This window comes from Lichenostomus cassidix, chromosome 1 (assembly GCF_008360975.1).
Source record: "Lichenostomus cassidix isolate B80296 chromosome 1, HeHo_3.0, whole genome shotgun sequence".
NCBI classification, from domain to species: Eukaryota; Metazoa; Chordata; class Aves; order Passeriformes; family Meliphagidae; genus Lichenostomus; species Lichenostomus cassidix.
The window spans coordinates 38982817-38997353 of NC_139479.1; the positions used below are offsets into that span (position 1 = coordinate 38982817).

Below are 14537 nucleotides of genomic sequence, written 5' to 3' on the forward strand. Positions count from 1 at the left end.
CATTTGAATAAATGAGCCTTTGATGCAGGTCTGCAGAGTATCTGCAGGAAAGATCCTTCAGTGACCAAAACCCTGTGTAAGCTACAAATTTGTGTGTTTGAACATTTTGTATTTTCTGTCTTTCTGAAGGGATTACCTCAATTATTTGGAATCTTATTAGTTACAGATGTATCTGTGAAGCATCCAAAAAAGTAGGCCCTTTATCCAGCAGGCCTTTCTTGAGTACGTATCCTCAGACACAAGCACTCTGTGCTGTATTTTTTCCACCTGAAAGCCCCCTTACCCCTTGTCCACAGCACTCAGTTCTTCCCTCCCTCCATCAGTGGTAAGCTCTATATTCAGTGTAGAGAAGTGTTGTTAGTTTATATAAAAAGGTGCTTAAGAAGATAAAGGTGCACAAGCTCTAATGCTCTCAAATGCTCCAGGCATTTAAATGTGTCTAATGCCTGCATACCTTCCAGCAGTGCTGCCAGCCAGGCTCTCAGCGGGAATTCATGGTAATTAAGCATGCTAGAGGCACCCAGACTTTTACAGAAACACAGAACTACATTGTTAGGGTTGGAAAGGACCTCTGGAGATCATCTAGTCCAACCCCCCTGCCAAGGCAGGGTCACCTGAAGCAGGTGACCTCCCTGGGAAGCCTGTTCCAGCGCTCTGCCACCCTCAGTGGAAAGTTCTTTCTCATCTTGAGGTGGAAATTCTTGTGTTTATGGCCATTGCTCCTCATCCTGTCACAGGGCACCACTGAAGAGTCTGGCACTGTCCTCTTGAACCTGCCTTTGGGATATTTATATGCATTAATGCATTAATCTCATTCTGCTCTAGACTAAATGGGCCAAGCTTTCTCAGTCTCTCCCCATAAGAAATTCTCCAGACCCCTCATCACCTTTGTGGTCCTTACTCAAATGAGGACACATGTGCAACTTTACTTAAAATAGATACTATTGATGAGGACAAGTACAAAGGAAAACCTCAGAGAAAAAGTTGGATGCATGAGCATTGTATGTGTTCATTCCACACTGTGGGTGCCACAGTTCCAGCATCCATTTCCCAAGTTTTTGGACTCTTACACACTTGCATGTGCCTGTGTGTCTACAGGTACAGAATCATGTAATGGACAAGGTTGGAAGGCACCACAGTGGGTCATCTGGTCCAACCTCCCTGCTCAGGCAGGGTCATCCCAGAGCACACAGCACAGGATTGCATGCAGGCAGTTCGTGAATATCCGCAGTGAGGGAGAATCCACACCCTCTCTGAGCAACCCGTTCCAGTGCTCTGTCATCCACACAGTAAAGCAGTTCTTCCTCATATTCCACTGCAGCTTCCTGTGCATCAGTTTGTGCCCATTGCCTCTCATCCTACTGCTCGGCGCTACTGAGCAGAGCCTGCTCCATCCTCTTGGCACGCTCCGTTCAGTACTGATAGGCACTGATGAGGTCCTGTCTGTCTCCTCGAGGCTGAACAGGCCCAGCTGCCTGAGCCTTTCCTCATGTGAGAGATGCTCCAGCCCCCTCATCAGCTTTGTTCCCCTCCGCTGGACAATCTCCAGGACTCTCTTGTGCCGCACTGGAGGCAGCACTCCAGATGTGGCCTCACCGGGGCTGAGGAGAGGAGCAGGATGGCTCCCTCCCCGCGCAGGTACAGGCAGGAGCGCAGCCGGCGGGGCAGAGCGCGGGCGGGCAGGCACAGCCCGGCCGGGGGAACGCGAGCGCGACACAGCCTCCGCCGCCACTCCCGCCGGGGCGGTGCCGCGCCGCAGGCGGGAACTTCCGGCTCGGGCCGGCCCCGCCCCGCGCCCGCGCCGAGCCAATGAGGGCGCGGAGCCGCAGCCGGGCAGGTAACCCGGCGCCCAATCAGAACGGCGCTGCGGGAACAGGTGGGCACGGCCAGGCCCCGCCCCCCGCCCCGCTGGCGGCCGCGCCAATCGGGGCAGGGAGGGAGGGAAGCAGGGAAGGAGGGAGAGAGGGAGGGAAGCGGCGAGGGAGGGGCTGCCCGCGGCACCCGGCGGCGGCGGGGCTGCGCTCCCTGCCCGCCCCCCGACGGCCACCCCCGGCTGTCCCTCCGTCCGGCGGCCGCGCCGGGAGGGCAGCGGCGGCCCCGCGCCGAGGGAGGAAGGGAGCGCGGAGGCAGCAGCCATGGCCCTCGTGGCTCCGGAGACTCGGAAGTTCACGCGGGCGCTGAGCAAGCCCGGCACGGCGGCCGAGCTGCGGCAGAGCGTCTCTGAGGTGGTGCGCGGCTCCGTCCTCCTGGTGAGTGCGGCGGCGGCCCGGGCGAGGCTCCGGCCCGGGGCCTCTCGGGGCTGCGGCGCTGTCCCCGGAGGAGCAGACGGGCCCTTTGATCCCCGGCGGGCTGTCACGGCGGCGGCGCGGGCTTTGATCGCTGCCGGGCGTGCGGCTCCTCGGCCGCCCCGGCGGCTGCTGCGGCGGGGCGAGGTGCGGGTGCAGCCGCAGGCGGGGCGGGCACGCTGCCGGCCGCGGGGGGAGCGCCCGCCGCGGGATGCGGAGCCCGGCGGGCACGGCTGGGCGCTCCCGCCCGCCCCTGCAAACTTCACCTGTGGAGCGGGCGGCTGGCGCCCGGCCTGACGGCACAATCGCTGTCGTGCGTGTCGAAACAGCGGCGCGAAACTGATCTTTCATCTCGCCACTCTCTTCACAACTAAGCCGCAGTTTTTTGTCGTGTCGTGCAGAATGGAAGATGAGCGCTGGCAAGTGTAGCAGGAATGTTTCCGTGTGTTGTTTGTGCCTGCTGTCTGCCCCGCGCTAACACATGGTTGCTGCTCTCTCCAGTGCATGATTGGGCGCGTTCGTTTAATTTGAACTGCTGAAAGTCAAATTGTGTGAATAGGTGTTTGAGCTAGCTGTTTAGTCTGTAGAAGGCTGAGAGGGGATCTTTTCAATGCATATAAATATCCGAAAGGCAGGTGTCAAGAGGATGGTGCCAAACTCTTTTCAGTGGTGCCCAGCGAAAGGACAAAGAGCAATGGCCATAAACACAAGAATTTCCACCTCGAGATGAGGAAGAACTTCTTTCCATTGAGGGTGGCAGAGCACTGGAACAGGCTTCCCAGGGAGGTCATGGAGTTTCCCTTTCTGGAGACATTTGAAACCCACCTGGATGTGTTCCTGTGTCACCTGCTCCAGCTGACCCTGCCTTGGCAGGGGGTTTGGACTAGATGATCTCCAGAGGTCCCTTCCAAGCCTAACAATTCGGTTCTGTGATTCTGTTAGATGCTGTGCTGAGGCAGCAGGTGATGACATCTTAGACAGCCTCAGCAAGACTTTTCAGGGCTTCTCTCCTGGGGCTCTTATTCATGGTATGCATTTGTTTTCCTTGTGGTTTTGTTATCTCCAAGGGGAATGTTTCAATAAGCACTTAACTCTGTGTAAGGGAAGAAGTTTAGGTGCTGGGATTCCTGATACTGGAAGCTGATCTGTCGTTTGTTCTTTGCTCTTGATGATGCCAAGTATGGTTTTGTCTAACTTTTAAACCTCCTTGTTGGGACATTGTCTTACCATAGCTGTGTGTTGTGATAATAACAAATACTGTAGCTGTGATTGAAAGACAAATACCTTTCTTCAATAAAACAATGGCTCTAAAAATTAAAATGCTCTTTATCTAACTATGGGTCATGGAATTTATAAAAGACCTAGTATGAGTAGTTTGACAACTGACAACTTTTCACAAGGTGCTAGCACATATACATGGAGTGAACATCCAAAAGTGTATTAACACTTCTCCAGGGATCAAGTACTTGTTGGGAACTGTGGAAGAAGAGTATATGGGTTTTAAAATACTTTTTGTTTTGGGGGAGCACAAAGAGATTTAGGTCTTGTCATGACATAAATGTTTCTTTTGCTGTAGTCTGCAACCCTGCCATTCCCTCCTCCACCTTTAGAAGGCTTTTCCTTAGTTCACTTTTGACTAGTGTCAATGAGATGAGTTGGAAAATATTTATGTGAATCTTTAATTAGTTCAGGTTGACCAAATACATAATAGGGTGATAGGGACTAATATCCCAGGTGTTTCTATGCTGTCACAACAGCATATTCTGCAGAATTTTATAGAGGTGAAAAAAGTGATGGTGCGAAGTGTTGTACTGTCTTAATCTTATTCTGAACAAGGTCTTCATCAGTATTTTAGAAAGCAAAAGTGGTGACTTAACATTCATGTCAGGTTTTTGATCCTTTTATGTAAGCTTGATGCATGAAGCTGAATCCCCATCTCTCTCACATACAGTCTTGTGCTGAAGTTCACCTTCCTATTTCAGCCATAAATTGCCCCTGTTGATATGTCTTACTATCATGAGCCCTGTTCATTTTGTCATTGAACTCCAGTATTCCTGTGCACACACTATTTGAATAATGAAATAAAAGTCTTGTAATTGCAGGTTTACATTTAGATTTTCTTCCTCCTGTTAAGGAACTGTAGCTCTGTTGAACATATATGTTTGGAATGAAATAGTACTTTTTTAAAGGAGGATTTTAGGTGGGAGAGTATTGCTCTTTGCTGTAAAAGACTTTTGAAAAATATTTGCATCTACAAATTTGACAGATTGACCTGTTTCTTAGCTGTTGGTGTTTCTGGGCGTTGTTATCTGAAAAATCTCTTAGGCTGACCTGGTGCATATAGGAGTCTTACCAGTGCTGTAGTAGTTGTGGAATACTCTATTCAGATGTGGGGCTTTAAAGTAAAGGAAACCCACTTTCTTTATAAAGCTACCTTTCAAAGCTCTTTGATATAGCACTTTCCCAGGATTTTTTTACTGGGTTGTCAACAAAATGTCTTGTTTAAAACATAGTTCAGCATTGGTAACTAAAGTGATCCTGCTGTTGTCACTTGCTCATGAGATTTTCTGGGACTTAAAAACTACTGAAGCTGTTTGCCATTGACTAGTCTTGCTGTGTAGAATCTGAAGGTAGGAATGAATTAATTCAAACTGGTAGCTCATGGTGGGTGATTTTTACAACCAGATACTGCTTTAGACTGTACATCTCTGCATCAGAATGTACTGAGCAGTGATGCAAATCATCCAGTCATTACTTGCAGTAGCAGATAAATGTGAATATCTCTGAGGTTAAGTAAATTCTGTAAGTTGCTGTAGTCACTACTGTTTTAACAGTTCCATCCATTTTTACAATCAGCAATTTGTGGCTAGATTAAAAAGGGAAAAAAAGGCTTTGCACATCTTTAAATGAGGTTTATTAGATCACATTACTAAAATATGCTAATTTTTTTCCATTTTATAAATGTCTTGAGATTATATTGAAGAAAGAGAACTGTAAACAGCATGTCAGTAGGATAGCATGGTAGATCTTATGTTTTCAGATTGCTCTTCATTGGAACTAGAAGTCAGAGACTTTGAGCCTGCTGACAGACTAAATAACTTGACTGTGTAGTAAAAAACCATGAAGCAGATGTAGTTTGCCAAGATAGTTTTCATCACAGAACGAAGCAAACCCTCTTGTCAGCATTTGACATCTCATACATTCTCTCTGACAGATATAGTGTGCTGAACCAACAAGTACCGTTTGGTTGGCTGAAATGAAATCTTGTTATTTGCCAATCAGCTTTTCACTGTGTTGTAAGGCACATAATGCATTTCTTAATTATTTGGATTCAGTTTTTACTATTTTCTGCTTGACAGTAGCATCCTTGCTGAATATCCTCTTGTGCATTGTTGATGTTGTTTTGACTTCAGACTTGTCATGTGACTTAATTTGATGCCTCTGGCCACCCAAATACATTTATGTCTGAGAGGGAAGACTATGGGGATGACAAGTGTGTCTCTTAAACCAGCAATCTTGCCAAAAGCAGTTTTCAGTGCAGTTTTAGTATTATGCATAATTGGAAGTGATCTCTCTAAGTGATGATGAGTTACTCAAAGCATGTTGCATACAGATCAGTGTCTTGTTCAATGGTATGTTAATGATAATCTATCTCAGTGACAAAATTACCCTATATTAGTGTTATTAATAATATACCTAGATTAGAGCTGACATTTAAGGATAATAAGCAATTAAGATAATGTTTGGCATATGAAATTTGATCTGCTTTTGCCTAGCTGTCAATAAAATGCCTTTATCGAATATGCAGATAATGAAAATGTTTAAATAATGCCAAATAGTGCAGCAACAGTTGTTTCCCCCTGTCAAAATTAATATTATACAGAAAAAACTTGCAATATGTGAAATAGGATGAAATCTGAGTGATTCCAAATTGCTCTATACAGTTCTTCTTTTTGATTTGGATATATAAGATAGATTTTTATTACTTAAAGGCTAGAACAGGTATCTTAAGACACCCTTGGGCTTTATACAGTAAGTTCAGACACCTGGTAGAGCTCTTGAATTCTAAAATTCTTCCAGAAATTCAGCTTTTCAGACATAGAAGAAAATCAGTATGACACAAAGGCAATGCTTGGATCTCCTACTGAGTCTTTGACTGCAAATTCACTGATGCTCTTTCTCTTCTTTATAAGAAAACTTATGTCAACTTTGTCTTTCCAATTCTCATCTCTGTTTCCTGTGAATCTCAACTCCATAAGAAAAGATGGAGAGGTATACTCTATGCTGTATTATTGCCAGGTTTTTAATACAGTGTTTCTCCAAAAATACTGGGAGGATTATGGAGTATTTATTCTGAGCTGACATTTTCCTTGCTGATTCCTATATAATTTCATATGCCCCGTGCACAGAGCTTGCATGCTTCTTTCCAAAGCAGCTTCTCAGTATATGAGGAACTGAGTATTTGAATCCTCATTAACTGTCAGGTTTCACTAGCAGTGTGTGTCTAGAAAAGAGATTAGTTGTCAGCTTCCTTTAGGAAAGTAGAAATTCAAAAGTTATATGTAAGGCTAAAGGGATGAAGAAGGACTGGGATCTCTTAGAGCTGGTGGGTACAGAAGAGCTGGAAACATGGATAAAGCTTGAACTTTTTGTATATTGAAATTGTATACATAAAGAATTTGGAAGAAGCAAGTTGCTGTGAATGGATGAGTCAAAATGGGGAGATGAGAACTGACACTCAAGATTTTCAAGGAAAAATTGTTGCTGGCAATGAGCATCATCATAACGTATTTCATTTTGTAGGAATGTGCTAAAAAAGGTAGTGCTAATTCAGTCACCCTGAACTGTTGAGCTTTCTTTACCTGGGGGAAAAGCCTTGTACTCAACCCTAAGAAGTTACTTTAGTTTATGGTATGCACTGCTTACATTTTGTAAAGGAAAAAAAATCTCAGAGAATAAGATCTTTTTAATGAAGGTGTTAATTTTATTTTTGCAAAGTGTATATATAAACCTTGTTGATTGGATACAAGTCAGTAGAAAACTTATTTCTGGAATGTCTGATACTGCAAAGAAGACTTATTGGTATGATAGACATTTCTGTCATTGTAAAGATTCAGAGGCTGGTCTACGGTACAAAAGTTTCTGTTACGAAATACCATTAAACTTACTTACTCAGAAAGGCAATTTGAGGGACAAAATACAGGACAGCTGAGTTTCTGTGTGAACAGATACATGTTTAAACTTTCAACAATACTAGATCATTCTTGTAAACTGCAATTTATTTCTTTATTATTTTCTGTAACTTTTTATTTCCTGCTAGATAAGGACAATTATGTTTAAAATAGAAGAATAAGTCCTTTATAAGTAGTTATTAGTAGAGCAAATGTCGGATGTATGTGATGCTGGTTTGGGTTTTCCATCTTGTGCAACATGGGATACCACAGCATACCTTATCTTTTCTCTCTTCCTCCCACTCATGCCGTTTAATCCCTAATCAGGATGTTTCTATCTCAATGGAAGTAGAACTCATTACACCTACATTTAAATTTGAGACTTTCACAACTCTGCAATTATTATTTTTTAAGATCTTATGCAATAAACTTAAAACCATATATGTCACTTAAAGTCTTTGGTTGTGGTGCATTGTGCTTCAATACAAATGCTTCAAAAAGGTCTGTAACGACTCATCTTGAAAATTGGACCTTTAGTGTAAACTGTTTTTTCTGTTGCATAGGTGTAAAATAAGTGACTTCAGCATATGTGCTCACTGGGCTGAGTGGTCACTTAGAGCAGATGACCATCAGAGATGTGAATGTATGCAAGCTCAACAATTTGTGAATTTGTAAGTTTAACCAGATATTTGTATAAGGTAACTTTGAGATTCTGTGAAAATCATGTGTGTTTACTCTAAAAATAATGAGAAGTTATTCATAAGTTGTTGAGCAAATAAGGCGAGTTCATTTTTCAAGATAGCAAAAGCTTGATTGAGGCTTCCTGAGAAATGTATTGCCTACATTGCTTTTATTTAAGATTTTTTGTAATTGTTAAAGGTGTTTTGATGCTGCTGGTTCTTTATGGAGATAAAAGGTGTAATAACATCTTCAGTGCTGGTGTCTAGGAAGCTCTTGTTTATACCTGAAATAGCTGATGGTGGCTGAATAACTTAATAATGCAGTGACTTTAAAAAATAGGTATTAAAATAATATGTATGTAAAACTTCTTTCCTTAGCTAGTGGTTGTTCTTGATTTTGAAGCTGAATGATCTCAAGTACTTCATTTGACTTGGATACTGAAAGCAAAACTTTATTTTAGGAGAGTAAAGACAAATCCATTTTGTCTTGCCTCTCCTTAGATTGTCTGTGTCCATGAAAACCATTAATTATGCAAGGCAGAAAAGGTATACAGTTGCTCAAGTAGTCCATGAATTACACAACACTTTTTTCATTGAAATATTTTTTAAATAACTTATATCTAAAGATGAGAAGATACTTCAGTAATTCTGGTCATGTAGCTTATTTAAGACCTTCATTTAGAAGATAGATAGATAGATAGATTGGTTTGTGAAAGGAGGCTTACATTCTTCTTAGTCCAGAGGCACTGATGTCCTTAGTGTTTTAAATTTATTAATCTATGAGATAGTGGTAAGAATTGCATCTTGAAAAAACTATGGGATTTTATTTTTCTGTAAGTATCTCTAAAGTTCTTTCTGTGAGAATGAAAGTGAGCATGTATTATCTCAAAATAGAGGTTTCTTCTGGCATTAAAAATGCAATAAGTTAACAGACATTAAAACCCAACACTTCTAACATTATGGACTAGATTTCTTGTATTAAGCAAGGGCCAGATTTCATGGGTAGCATGCGCTCTGCTTTGGAAAAAAAGTGTACTAGGTTTCTAAATGTCTTCAGAAGGTTGAGCAGAAGCTTTGAAGGGGGTTTTATGAAGAAAACTCTTGTGGTCCACAAAGGTTTGGTCAGATAAATCCAACATCTGTTGCTGAGGTTGTCTTCTGCTTAAATTCCCATTGTGACCAGTTGAGAGAAATAGCAGCTATCCTGCAGAAACATTGTGAAAATAAAAAAATCTTAATCTGACTGCAAAAAGTGAGGGATGGGATTCTTTTTTAGTGTGAGGATGGATTGCTGTGTCTATTAGAACAATTTGTCATCTCCTCATCTGTGCCCAATGGATCAGATGTGAGACAAGGAATGGGGAATCCAAACACTGTCTTCTGCATTCTCCTGCTGTGTCCAGAGCTTCCTGGCGGTTCAAGTGAGGGGAAAAATGAGAAAGAAGAAATCAAAAGCCTTTGTTGAAAAGTCTGGATCTAGTTCCTCAGGCTGATGAAACTCACCATTCCATTCTGTGACTAGGGCTCTCTGTAAGGCAATGGTGTTACCTTGGCACTAGTGGTGAATATCCAGAATTAAAAACACCAAACCCCAGCAGCAGGAAAGATCTCTCCAAGGGATGGGATGCGAAGGAGTGCCCTGGTTCTCTCACAGAGTCCCAGGCTGCCTGATGCTGGAAGGGGCCTTTGGAGGTCATTTGGTCCAACCCTCTGCCTCAAGCAAAGTCACCAAGAGCCAGCTGCTTTCCTGTGACCAGGAAGCTTTTGAGTATCTCCAAGAATTGAGACTGCACAACCTCTCTGGGCAGCCTGTGCCAGTGCTCAGTCACCCTCACAGTGACAAAGTGTTCTGATGTTCAGAGGGAACTCCTGTGTTTCAGGTTGTGCCCATTGCCTCCAGTCCTGTCACTGGGCAGCACTGACCAGAGCCTGGCTCTGTTCTCTTTGCACCCTCCCTGCAGGTATTTATATACATTGATGAGATTCCCCTGAGCCTTCTCCAGGCTGAACAGTCTCAGTTCTCTGATTGTCCTCATGGGAGGGGTGTTCCAGTTCCTTAATCATCTCTATGGCCCATTGCTGTGCTCTATCCAGTACATCCATGGCTCAAGCAGATTGCAGGCTGATTCAGACTGGAGTACTTATTGGTGTAAATGTTAATGGACGCTTTTTCTGGAATTCTAGTTTTAAAACTCTGGGTCCAGGCCAAGTCTAGGGTTGGGGCCCTCTCTGAATAGAGAGGCCCATTCCACTAGAGAACCAGCTAGATTTTTTTTCAGCCCAGTAGCTGATGAAAAGGATCCCAGGTAGCTTTAGAACAAAATTTGTAATTCAACCCCTGCAATTCTGTCCAAAACAAAAGTACATGAAAGTTCAGGATCATTTTTCAATCTGGAGACTGGGAGGAGGAAGAAAGAAGTCAGCTGAGGCTGCACATTGCCTAAAAAAATCAGATTCACAGTATTTCTGTGTAAAGGTTAAATGCAAAGCAGACCTTGTTGTGTACAACATTCTCAGTAACGTTAGTTCTGAAAGAAAGTGTTAACTTTGTAATTCAGAGCAAATCAAGGGAAAATGGTTTATATTGGCTTTTTTTCTTTTAACTGTATTCATAGTTAGCCTGAAAAGTTTCTTCTAGTAACAATTATAGGAAAGAATACTAGAAAATAAAAAATGTAGGACACTGAATCTACAAAACTAGGCACTTTCAAAATGATACCTCACTTTTCTAAACTTGTCTGAAATTTTCAGGGAAGAATGAATAGTATTACAGTCCTTAAAAGTGAAAATCAAATAGTCCCTTTTGAAATTTCTTCTGCTAACTTATATTTGTTCATGCAGTGGGAATATAAAGTGACCTCACATAAAATTAGCTACCTAAATGTGCTTTAAAACACAACCTTTCCCTAAACCCAAAAAAACCCAAGAAAAACAATGCTAAACCACCCAAAATGAAAAAAACCCAAGAAAGGTAAACACATAAATGAAGTCATAACAAACCTGAGAAGGAGTAATGCTGATCCATAGCTGCTAGAGTTCAGAGTAGCCTGTAATATAGATCCATCAGTGTAAATAAATAATCCTTTGCTGCTGCCTTGTGTACTTCTTGGTGCCCTTCGATACTCAGGTGTAGCTATTGACTTAAAAAGAAATGGCATTTTGACAGATACTGATCTAGATTTGGAAATTTGAGGCATAGACTAAACTGTTTTTAGTGCTTCCAGGTACTCTGTGGGTGGGGAGGAGTTACTTATTGAATTCAGAGATACGACAGGAGCTTATATTTTGACTACTATAAAATTATTCCCCCAACAAAGAGTGACACATTTAAATCAGAATAGATAATGCTTGCATAATTTGAAGTAGAAAAAGTATTTTAAGGATCTGGTTACATCAGTGCAGGATATTATACATTTCACTTGTTATAACACCCAAATTGTAAAGTAGTTAATTTCAGGAGCCTGGAATTCAATGTGGCTGAGCTTATAGACGTAAAATTTGGTTTCAGCTTGCAAATCCAGAGCCTCCACTGCCTTCGAATGCTTGTGTTTTGACATGGAGATCTATGATCTTGTTACCTTATTTGTTACCCAAGGCCCAGCTGCCCTTCATAGGCTGAAAGGAGTGCTGAAACATACATGAATGAGAAAGCAGAAGCCCCACAGAAAGAGCTGGATGTTTTCCACGAGAGTGGCAAACGCTAGCAAGATAGCTCTTGTTCTCATTTTAATAGGTTTGTCAAGAAATCAAGTCAAATGGAAATGCTAGCTAGCTAGCTCTGTGGGTAACCACATTCAGAAAAGAGGCTTTAGTTTTAAGGTGATGGAAGGCTTGTCATTCATTTTCCAATTTGATCACATTGACAATACTATTTCATACTCTTTGTTCTTTAATGTTGCATAATGGTCTTTATATCCCTTGGTTTCAGAAGAAGTACTGTTCTTCGCCAGGGTGCTGATTCTGACAGAGAATCTGCTTGCACTTCACTTGATGCCTTTCCAGGCTCATTTGTAGCCGTGTTGGTAAGAGACTACAGCAAGGCAATAGAATGACACAGAACTGAAGCTTTGTGAAAATAAGGTTGAAAGTCAGCTCATCTAGCCCATGTCTCATTTTTTGCAGTACAGTGATGTTGTCAAGTGGCATTTCAGATGTCTTTCTGCCAGGCATATTTGCACCCACTTGCACACTGCCACTAGTATGTGCAATGTCATGTTGTCTGATTTGGTAGTGGTTTACTTGAAAATCCGGTTAGTATGTTTGTCTTTAAGAATGTTCAAGGAGAACACACTCTCACTGTTTGCTAGTCCAAAAGGGATTTTGAATCTGTGTTGGTCCTCAAACGTCAGTGAGTTTAAAAAGAGCATTCAGGTTAATGAATAGATGGCACACATCATAATTATTTGAAGGATGCTATTCTAGTTTCCTTCAGAAATTGTCCTGGGATTCTTGCTTGCCAGGCTTGTTATCACTTTGGAGGTATTTGCCTGGTATTGTATATGGCTTAATAAGGTTGCTATATTATTTTCTTCCTAGCCAGAGCATACAACATGATCCAGTAAGTTTTCCCTCACATTAAATATGAGATTCCTAATAGGAAAGAAAAATCAAATAATCCTGCTGTATACAGTCTTGCTGATAAAGTTCAAGGGAGAATACATTCAACATAAACTTTTGGCAGCAAATCATCTCCTGTAGGGGAAGTTGGAACTTGTTCCTGGCAGAACTCGGAACAAAGGAAAGGAGAAAGACCTGAACCTGAATGACCTTCTTAGATGAATTAAAAGCAAAAGAAGGATGTCTGAGCCTGAAGTTTCTGCTGCTCTTACCTCAATACAGCAGGCTTGCTAAGAAACTGGATTTTAATTTTTTTCCTAGTCTGCTATATTGTTAACCATTATTTATTCTGTCATGGTTTCATCAGTGTTTCTGAAACTAATATCCTATAATTACTATCTTGGTTTGTAGCTCTCTAATGGTAATAATTTGCTGTTATGGTTATCTTATCAGTTACTTAAGATCCCAGAATAATCATTACAACTTCAGAAAACTGAAAGTTACATGACCACTAGATGGAGTCCAGTGAGCATATTTCAATATCATAAATCCTGTGTTATGGATTGTAGTGTTAAAAGGGGTAGGTGTTTTGTGTCTCATGCTTAGCAATAAATGCTCATTTATTTAGTTTAGATTGGCTTGGATAACTTCCCAAAGTTCTTTGGGTTGTTCTTGGTATGTTTATCCTCAAGGTATATTTAAGTTTGAGCTTAAAGCACAGAGCTGGCAGATCCCATTGCTCATCTGTGAGTCAAAGTGTATTGTTACTCAGGTAAGAATGGACCTGTGAGAAGACTGAGCTTTCTGCAGCTTTCAAGTATGAAACCTAAAATTTTTAACTAAGATATTTAGCACAGTGCAACTAGCAGGGTTTTAAATCTAGGTGTGTCTCCCCATCGGCGCATACATAGTACGCATTATACATGTATGTATGTGTATGCAAGATCGGAAATAACATTTCTTACATTGCTTCATTTATGCCTTTTCACTTCTCTAAGTATATAAAAGGCATAATAGCCACAAAAAATACCTTGTCTAGGTAGGACAGAACTAAATCTTGCTCCACTTTTCAAAAGCATTACTTTTTAATTCTGATGTGATCTTTGACGTTAGTGGCATCTTGTATGGATGATAAACTGCCTTTGTTCATCAGAGAACCTTAGCCTGCTGCTCTGCCTAGTATTTCTAATGTCACTGTAGGTTTTTTGTTTCTGTTGGATGCAAATCTCTTCTTAGGGCCTTGCTGGGTGTGCAGATGCTCCATCAAAATTACATGGGAATTTGACCATGCTGTTCTCAAGACTAGCTCCTGGAGTAACCATACTGGCTTTCTTCTGAAGGAAGAATTCTCATGGAGCTTTTCTCTTTCTCTGGCACAGTGATTAGTGTGTGGCTATGCAGTGTACCACCACAGAATCATGGAGATGTACTGACTGAAAGGGAAATCTCTGGAAGTCACCTAATACAATCTGCTGCTCACAACAGATCTGGCTAGAGCAGGTTGGTCAGAGACTGTGACAATCTTGTTTTAGTACCCACAAAGATGGAAATACTTCAACTTCAGTAGCTGTCAACCTTCATGGTTGTAAAAAAAAAAAAAGTAAATAAATCCTTTTATGCAAATAGAGTATTCTGTGTCCATTTCCTCCTGTTCTACGACTGTGTCTTCAAAAACAGTCTGGCTCTTCTCTCTAGCTTCCCATCAGGTATTGCAACAGCAACAAGATTTCCTTTTAGCCTTCACTTAAGGCTGAGCTGTGCAAGATTTTTCTCATACATGAAACACCATGACGGCCCTGCATTAGACTCAGTCCAATGTGTCAATATCTTTCTTGCACTGAGAA

General features: G+C 41.9%; 1 protein-coding gene across 4 annotated transcripts in view; it reads left to right on the forward strand.

Moving 5' to 3' along the window:
- Positions 1-1980: 1980 nt before the first annotated feature.
- Positions 1981-14537, forward strand: part of DOCK9 (dedicator of cytokinesis 9) — a 113217-nt gene continuing 100660 nt past the window's right edge. For 3 of the 4 annotated variants that reach the window (XM_085057310.1, XM_085057336.1, XM_085057355.1), the window contains exon 1: positions 1981-2249. In XM_085057310.1, the coding sequence (XP_084913436.1) occupies positions 2136-2249 (114 nt within the window). In that variant the 5' untranslated portion in view covers positions 1981-2135. The remainder of the gene's footprint in view (positions 2250-14537) is intronic. The other variant, XM_085057375.1, reaches the window with a different exon arrangement.